The sequence below is a fragment of the Onychostoma macrolepis genome, chromosome 12 (assembly GCF_012432095.1).
Source record: "Onychostoma macrolepis isolate SWU-2019 chromosome 12, ASM1243209v1, whole genome shotgun sequence".
Taxonomy (NCBI): Eukaryota; Metazoa; Chordata; class Actinopteri; order Cypriniformes; family Cyprinidae; genus Onychostoma; species Onychostoma macrolepis.
Window position 1 is genome coordinate 12,877,529 of NC_081166.1, and position 8,750 is coordinate 12,886,278.

Below are 8,750 nucleotides of genomic sequence, written 5' to 3' on the forward strand. Positions count from 1 at the left end.
GTTGTTTGTGGAAAGTATTGTATGACGCGTTTCCTGTGACGTAGACCTTTACAAAGGAAGTATTGACATTCATATGCGGAAGAAGTTAGTGGGGAAAACAATCGGGTGGATCGACGAACTGTAACTTTAAATAAGGAATAGAAGAAACAAACGACGGCGTGATATTTGGCCTGTTCAGCTAACTGGTAACGTTATCTCTGGTGGACGTTTTCCACATAAAGAAAAGTCAAGGTAAAAACGAGAGCGATATAGGCCTCCGGGTTTTCTTTCTTTTCTTGAGCTAATTTTAGCAACTGGTTTCAATATTATTGTTATTTGTGAAGGATATTGGTCATTTTATAAACGAATAGTCACTTAACATGTTATTTTTCAAAGTTTCAGACTGAATAATCGCTGTCCTTTTAAATGTTTCGAGAAAGTTTTAGTGTTTATTATGCTAAATGTCCTGGTTCGTTGTCATTGATCGTATAACACACATATAAGCCGAATAATAGGGTGTGTTTAAATTGCGAAATAATGGAAAAGTATGACAGCTAATACAGTAGGGGTGATGTCACTTGATTCATAGCGTGTAAAATATTTTAATTTGCCAGTAGCTGTAGAAACTACCAGTTCATATAGTCCAATATGACATGCATGCAGACTATGTCATGGCATCACGTGGCTGTCATCAAATCGCATTTCTTTCAAACTTCTAACAGTCTGGTCTTTTTTCTTTCTCTCTCACTCTCTTGTATTTATTTATGTCAGATGGAGTTTCTGTTTGGAAGAAGAAAGACTCCAGAGGAGATGCTCAGACAGAATCAGAGAGCGTTAAATAGAGCCATGAGAGATCTAGACAGAGAACGCCAGAGACTGGAGCAACAGGAAAAGAAAATAATTGCTGACATTAAGAAAATGGCCAAACAAGGACAGATGGTAAGGAGAGTTTTAAATTGACATTCAGGTGTCACTGCCAGGCATGAAGTCTCACTGACTGGAGTGTAAATGATATTCTTTTTCCGACAGGATGCTGTGAAGATCATGGCTAAGGACTTGGTGCGCACAAGACGATACGTCAAGAAATTCATCATGATGAGAGCCAATATTCAAGCTGTCAGCCTTAAAATCCAAACCCTCAAATCAAACAACAGCATGGCGCAGGCCATGAAAGGAGTCACCAAAGCGATGGCCACCATGAACAGACAGGTATATCTGCTATAGCGTTTCAATTTCTGTTTCTCTTGCCAACAGACAGCTTGTCGATATGCATTTGCTGATGTAAATGCCTTTTCCTCTCAATGCAGTTGAAGTTGCCACAGATTCAGAAGATCATGATGGAGTTTGAGCGCCAAAGTGAAATCATGGACATGAAGGAGGAGATGATGAATGATGCAATTGACGATGCAATGGGCGATGAAGACGACGAAGAGGAGAGGTGAGAAAAAAAGATAATTAATGTAGACGTTTATAATTACAATTTACATAAGATTTCTATTTGATTTAAATGCTGTTCTTTCTCTTACAATTCAGAAAAATATATCATGGTTTCCACAGAAATATTAAGCATAACAACTGTTTTCAACATTAATAATAATAAATTATCTCCTGACTTATCTCCTCTTTTTGCTTTGAATGTAGTGATGCTGTGGTTTCTCAAGTTCTGGATGAGCTGGGTCTGAATCTTTCTGACGAACTTTCAGGTAAGCAAAAAAGATACCGCAGTTACCATGGTATAAAATTAGACTCTGAAGTCGTTCTCATATTACCTCTATTATTTAATTCAAACAGGCTTGCCTTCTACTGGAGGAAGCCTTTCGGTTGCGGCTGGGAAGAAAGCTGAACCGCAGGCTACACTGGCGGATGCCGATGCTGACTTGGAGGAGAGGCTGAACAACCTCAGGAGAGACTGAGAATGAAAGGACTTTAAGTAAAGATTTTGATTCGGAACTGTCTGCGCAAAGCTCGCTTCACTAAAATGTAGACTGATGCAAAGAAAAGAGGGAGGATGTGAATGCTGTCTGTTTTTTTTCCCTTACATTAGACGCTTTAATGCGTCTTTTTTGTTTTTCTGTCTCCTTTTATGACATGTGCTGTATAAATATTACCAAACGCGTAACCCAAATGAAGATGCAATGCATCAGACTGATCTCAAGCCTTCTGTTTAGACAAATCCTTTTTAAAGGAGATCAAATCAACAAAGAATATTTTACCCCAAGAATCCAACTTGAGGAAACCTTAACACTAAATATTTCATTATTATAGAAACTGGTTTGCCACACATCATCTTTTCATTTTAATAAACACAGATGTTGATACTGATCTTTTATATAAATAGTGCAAAATGGAGTCACTCCAGTTTTCAGTCTGTTCATATAAGGGTACATCAGAGGATTACCTTTAAAATACCTGTGCTATTATACTATCATGGTCTTCTAATAATATATTCATCTTGATCTTTTAGTGGTAAATACCTTATAATAAATGTGGTGGTTTCTATTTTTTTTCTCAAAGTGGTTGAATCTCTAGTTCCTACACCCAGGCCTGTTCAGTAAACTATAAGCCTTCGTAAACTCTGAAGTTTGTGCAAGACAACATCTCTCAATAACTTCATTTCATTATGAAAAAAAAAAAAAAAATCAGTTTTCCAAAGGTTGTTTTATCACAAAATGATCTAAAAAAATATTATTGAAAATTAAAAAGAAATATTAGTGCATTTATCTCATGGTGAATCAAGAGGTGGTATATTTTTTAAAAAAACAATTCTTATTTTGCATTTTTTTGGTTCAATAAACATTTTTCACACTTACTATGAAGTGATCAAATGTGTTCTGTAATATTTGGTGTTTCATTTGTTTTACAATGGCTGCCACATATACTGTTGCACACATGGGTAATTCTTACAAACTAGTATCCAAGTTTTGTGACAAATTGACTTTTGCATACAATATTTTTTTATATAATATTTGAAAAAAAGCAAAATAGTTAAATCTTCAGTCTTCGAATAAATGTGATCCGTTTTCACAATCTTGGGCAGATCACATCTTTGTAATGCTAAGTGCTAAATCAAGTGATTTGGGGACAAAAATACTACAGTAAAAACAAATATGGATACATGAGACATTAAAAGAGTGTCAATAAAGAAATCACAGAGTGAGTTTTTATTCCTTTTTTTGAAAAACAAAAAATCTTTTGTAAATAATGCTATCAATATAATATCTATGCTGAACAAACAACACTTCTGACATTAAATAAAAAAATAACAGCAATGTTTTCCTTATTTACAGCCAATGTGTGTCAGTAAAGATATTTACAGAGGTCCAGTTGTAGATATTCAGGGAAAAAAAAAAAAACTTGTGTGCGGTGCTCACAAAATCAACACATTTACACACAAAATCAGGTTATCACTTCTGAGTTAGAACAAGAATATCTTTAGGAAATATCACAAATGCCCTGAAATAAATCCCATGAGGCACAGAATTTATGCAAAATTAATAATGACAAGCAACACTTCTGGACATGGATAAGGTTGTTAAAAAATGGAAGTGTAAAATATAATGTATTTCCAATAAGAAGTTTGAAGTACATCAAAAACAACAACAGACCAACTAACTGATCCAAAAATAACGTTAAGGGCTTTGTCCTTAAACCTGCATGGGATGCTGAACAGATTCAGAGACATCTGAACGGCCATACAAACAATTCTTCCTTACTCTTTTACATCGGGCATTCATCTAAACATCTTAACATCCTTACTCTAATCCTGACAATTTATTTCTTTCTAAATGACTACGCTATGCTTACAAAAATATGTACAATTTTAGGCATAAGATTCATCAAGACATTCATGCACAATTACATTTGCAAAAACAAAACAAGCTCTTTAAAGTCATTCTCAACAAATATTGAGGCATTACATGCAAATGTGCAGCAATACTCCATAACTACAGTTTAGTGCACATTAAAACAGTATTTGCAGTGGAGCCTGCAATAATCAATATCACTTATCCTCAGTGAAAGGACACAGAACAGGACTACAAGTAAAGGATTAAATCAAGGCCACACACTGATTGTGAGGGAACTAAAATAGCAGTTAGCTGGGCAGTTGGTGCTTTATTATCAGGGCACAATAAAATGGAAACAGCTGTAATATGCTGCCATTTTCTTCTCACCTAAATGGTCTCTGTGCGAGCAGACTGCAGGCAGACACGAAACCATAATGATGGGCTAATATTCTGTCCCCTGACTGAACAAACCCTGCTTTGCCTCCTTTAACCCCATGTTATGCTCCTCTGTTTGGTGCCCAGAACCTGTTTGTGACTCATTTCCGACAGGTCCTGTGGGGAGTTTGTTTCTTTTGGTTTTCAATGCGACATCGACTTCTTTCGTCAAGCCAGGGCAGCTCAAAGTTCCTGCAGGACAACAAATGATCGTTATATGACACTAAACTCTATTTAAAAGCAGTTAAATGTTAATCAGGTGATATTTCAAAAAGAAAAAAAGGCTCTTACTGTTGAGGCAAATTGGGCAAAGGCCGACCAAATGCCACTACTGGCAGAAAGGGTGTTACCATGATGGCCTCCACTGTACAAGAGGAAGGAAATGAGAAAAAGAAAAATTGGCGAAATTATCGTATATAACCTAATAAGAGTTTTTGTTTTGTTCATAAATACAATATTTTGTCAAATGAATCTAAGGGTCATACCATTGTCCACATCAGGATAAAACGAAGACAATTCCGGCTCACTCTCCTGAACATTCGTCTTTTTCTTCTCCATGCGCTGCTGCAATCTTTGAAGCATACGCTGTTCACGTATTCTCTGAATGTCCCATCTACCAGGAGAAAAAAAGTTTAGAGCAAGTGTAGTTTCAGGGAGGTAGTAACTGTACATAAACAGCGAACTTTTAATGGCATTTATTCATTTTAAATATTACTATATTTTGTTGTTAATAAAACTCACCACAAAATTTTAATTGGTTAAGGGAACAAATTTAACTACAAACCGGAACTGATATCTTGATTATTAAATATGCATATATAGATGAGTATTTAAGTAAGCAGAATATTGATAAATTTTAGTCTCAAGAAAATATCACAATATAACTCAATTCACTTGATGCCTTTTTAATTAAACAAAATGTGCTTGTATAATTACACATTACATCTACTGTGTTGTAGACATACACTATCCTTCAAAGTATTAAGTATTAAAGAATCCTGAATTAATTGCTGTCAACACTGACAATAAAACTAAATATTTCATGAGCACCAAATCAGCATATTAGACTGATATCTGAAGAATCATGCGACACTGAAGACTGGAGTAATGATGCTGAAAAGCTTTGCCATCACAGAAATTCAGATCATTTAAATTGCATTTCAAAATAAGTTAAAATAGTCAATCCATGTTCAATTGTAATAACATTTCACAATATTACTGTATTTATGATCAAATATATGAAGCCTTGGTGAGTATAAGAGACTTCAAAACCTTCAACAAATCTTACCAACCACAAACGTTTGAACTTTTTTCATGTGCATGAAAAAACTAAAATAAAAGGGTTAAAAACGGGTTGATGTCAGCGCCGATAGCCTTGTGGAGAAAATGCCCAAAAATATATCTTTAAAAAAAACGGGTTGATGCCACAAACACAGATCAGGAAAACAGTCTTCTAGAAAACTCACCTTTTTCGTCTCTTCTCATCCAGTTCTAACTTTGCGTGCCGCTTCAGAAAAACACTGTCATCCAGATTCTAAAGAAAAAGGAAATGGTGGATCAATGACAATGGGCCTAATACCTAGGTTAATTCAATGAGTTTCAAACATTCTTCAAAATATCTTCTATTGTGTTTAACAGATAAAAAGAAATTCATACACGTTTGGAACAACATGAGAGTGAGTAAATGATGACAAATTTTTGTGTGAACTATCCCTTTAAGAGCCTTGGATTTATGTATAATACATATATAATGCAAATGCTGATTCTTACTTCTGGGATGTCAACAGCATCCTCCTCCTGAAGGGGTTCCATGGTGTTTTCCCTCCATGATGGGACTGAGGAAATATTTTTTTTTGCATTACAATTTGTAAATCAGTGTGTACAACTGCCATTTTGCATTTAAGAAAAGCACATACTTGCAACATCCTCCTCTTTCTTTGGAGACTCATCCCGTAATGGAGAGGGTGGAGGTTGCTGCCAGCAGCATAGGTACATCTCAGTTGTTGTCATGTACGGTAGATCTTCTGTTTCTTTGCTGTCTTCTCCCTCAGGCTGAAAGTCTGCCTGTCCAGATGATTTTGCAACATTCGTCTTCTCCGGGGTCTCCTTGTTTCGCAGGTCATGCTGACATGGTGATGTCTCTCCTGTCTCTAGTTTTTGGGGGTTCACTCTTGAGGACTTACCTCTTGACCTCTGCATCTTTGTATCTAACAAGTTTAACTTCCTAGGCAGAATATTTACAGGTCACATCAGTCAAGCAGAAGCCATGAGCAGACAGATAACAGGAAAAAGATGAGTTTCTCAGTCTTACCTCTTTTGCACTTTTCCACCTGACTTGCCCTGAGTTTGTGGGCTTTCGCCCAAATCTGATTCCCAAAAGTCATCTGTGTCAGGAACCCATCTCTCCAGTGGCTGGAAGAGCCTCTTGTCACGTGGTTCCTTACTTAACAACTGCAAACGGCGCTCCATCCGCTCTATACGGGCAAGCAACTGTTTCAAGGCAGGACAAATACATTAGAAAAAACATTATAAGCCTGCGAAGAGAAAATGGTTTGAAGTATAAACCATAAACCAATTTTATACTGAACATGAACTGTAAACTATCGTTCAAAAGTTCAAAATGTTGTCTTAAAATGAAAGAAGGGTCTTATCAAGGTTACATTTATCAATAATACAGTAACATTGTGAAATATTATTACAATTTAAAATACCTGTTTTCTATTTTAATATATTTTAAAATGTAATTTATTCCTGTGATGACAAGCTGAATTTTCAGCAATTAATCCAGTCTTCAGAGTGACAGAAACCAGCCTAATATGCACATATTTCTTATTCATTATAATGTTGAAAACAGTTGGGCGGTTTATGTATGTATTGTGTAAACTGATACTTTGTATTAGGATGCATTCAGCCTTAATGAATACATTTATTTAAAAAAGAAAACTTTTGCAACATTATAAATATCTTCAGTCATTTTCGATCAATTTAATGTATCCGTGCCGACTAAAAAAATTCTTACTGACCCCAATGGTTGCATACATACCGTGTCTCTGTCTGATTTTAGTTCATCTATTTCCTTGTCTTTTGTCTGCAGCTGTTGCTGTTGTTGCTCTATCAAGTCCAGCTGAAGCAAAAGCAGTTGTTTAAGGCAAGTGGCTTGTGCATGAGGATGACTAGTGATCTTCCTCATATTTGTTCTTTTGCCCTCCGAATGTTCATTAGACACCCCCATAGTCTCTAACCCTTTGGTGCTTTTCTCACCCACAGGGTCTCTAGAATTACTATGTGAATTCATGGATACAAACTCTGGCTTGTTATCAATGGTGTTGGTCTGTCCAAGAGGAGTTTTACTTTTTACAGGGGTGCCTTCACCCCCCATTTGTTTAGCTTGAGATGACAGTGTTTCTGTGCCCACAGAGCCAGCCTCTGAAGCAACAGCCAACTCTCTGCCGGGCTTTAAAGGCAGTGAAGTCCGCTCAGCTTTCCCAGTCTTGTCCAAGATCAGATGTTGTCTGGTCCTGTCTTGAGTGTCACCAAGAGGATTTCCAATCTCTCTTCGGACACTAACTGGGTGTCTTGTTTGAGATGGACTTAAGTCACAGTTATTTGAGTACAATCCCACTTTAGAAAAGCATTCGGGTCGCATATTCATGGCGAAGAAAAACCTCTACCCCATGAACCATGGCTCTTATAGAGTTGATATCAACAAGGTGTCTGCAGACCTGTACATGAAAAAGAAAAAAATCAATTAGATCAAATCAATATTATAGCAAAGTGACAGATATGTTAATTACAGTTCATTGTTTGAAGATCCCCTTGAATGCTGGGAAAATATGAAAACGCAAAGAAGCATATCCTTCCTGTTTCTATACGTAACCCAACCTTCCGTTTAAATTTGAAATAAATCTACTGGGTGTAAATAAAACACCAAAACCATTCACATAATATCTTTATGACATTAAGTTGTCGACAGACTAGAAATCAGATGCTTGGTCATAAACAACAGATCAATGCAGCTCACTACCGGTTGGAGTTGGGTGAAGACATGCACACATCTATTACACTAATATTAAAGCTCCGTGTGAATCTGCTAACTAAACGCAACGATGTATATCGTTCCAGAGGTATGAACCATTTTAACTTGCGCTATTAATAAATATCCCGCCTCCATTTTGATCCTCTCTGTGCTAGCTAGCCGCTGTTAGCAAACGAGGTGACAGAATATTAAATCGTTTTCGCTGCACAATGAGTTTGAATTCATGCCGAATTTCTTACATATTTACTGGTTCTCCCAGGGTAAAATCCTAAAGATCTGAAGAAACGCGTCTTATACAAGCCGTTTACTTTACTTTTATTGCTGTTTGTCCCCCATTTTCAGGCTTGAATCTGCACAATGTCCCAACATACGAGTGCGTTTGACTCAGTGCGCATGCGCCACCTCAGGACGTGTTTACATTCAGAGTGATGGGTCTTTCGGGCGATATTAAAGGCAGTATGCGTGTACACTTTTATATGCGCTAAAACTGAGTACAATTATTTAAGCATAGGTAA

The 8,750-nt window shown here is 36.6% G+C and overlaps 2 protein-coding genes across 2 annotated transcripts; one reads left to right on the forward strand and one right to left on the reverse strand.

Moving 5' to 3' along the window:
• Positions 1 to 52: 52 nt before the first annotated feature.
• Positions 53 to 2,789, forward strand: chmp2a (charged multivesicular body protein 2A). Its single transcript, XM_058793310.1, has 6 exons — positions 53 to 231; positions 751 to 918; positions 1,009 to 1,188; positions 1,287 to 1,417; positions 1,621 to 1,682; positions 1,771 to 2,789. The coding sequence occupies exons 2-6, from the start codon at positions 751 to 753 to the stop codon at positions 1,890 to 1,892; spliced, it is 663 nt and encodes a 220-aa protein (XP_058649293.1). The 5' UTR covers positions 53 to 231; the 3' UTR covers positions 1,893 to 2,789.
• A 328-nt stretch (positions 2,790 to 3,117) lies between these two features.
• On the reverse strand, positions 3,118 to 8,750 carry msl1b (MSL complex subunit 1b). Its single transcript, XM_058793309.1, has 9 exons — positions 8,475 to 8,750; positions 7,243 to 7,921; positions 6,511 to 6,689; positions 6,116 to 6,423; positions 5,970 to 6,034; positions 5,666 to 5,733; positions 4,685 to 4,812; positions 4,491 to 4,563; positions 3,118 to 4,391 (listed from the first exon to the last, which is right to left on the reverse strand). Exons 2-9 carry the CDS (start codon positions 7,849 to 7,851, stop codon positions 4,301 to 4,303), a joined length of 1,521 nt encoding a protein of 506 aa, XP_058649292.1. The 5' UTR covers positions 7,852 to 7,921; positions 8,475 to 8,750; the 3' UTR covers positions 3,118 to 4,300.

Excerpts from the sequence above, each read along its gene's own strand:
- chmp2a (XM_058793310.1), top strand. The coding sequence starts at position 751 with ATGGAGTTTCTGTTTGGAAGAAGAAAGACTCCAGAGGAGATGCTCAGA. Across the intron at positions 1,189-1,286 it reads TGGCCACCATGAACAGACAG|TTGAAGTTGCCACAGATTCA; the intron begins GTATATCTGCTA and ends CTCTCAATGCAG. Across the intron at positions 1,418-1,620 it reads GAAGACGACGAAGAGGAGAG|TGATGCTGTGGTTTCTCAAG; the intron begins GTGAGAAAAAAA and ends CTTTGAATGTAG.
- msl1b (XM_058793309.1), bottom strand. The coding sequence starts at position 7,851 with ATGAATATGCGACCCGAATGCTTTTCTAAAGTGGGATTGTACTCAAAT. Across the intron at positions 6,424-6,510 it reads GGTGGAAAAGTGCAAAAGAG|GAAGTTAAACTTGTTAGATA; the intron begins GTAAGACTGAGA and ends TATTCTGCCTAG. Across the intron at positions 5,734-5,969 it reads ATGCTGTTGACATCCCAGAA|AATCTGGATGACAGTGTTTT; the intron begins GTAAGAATCAGC and ends CTTTTTCTTTAG.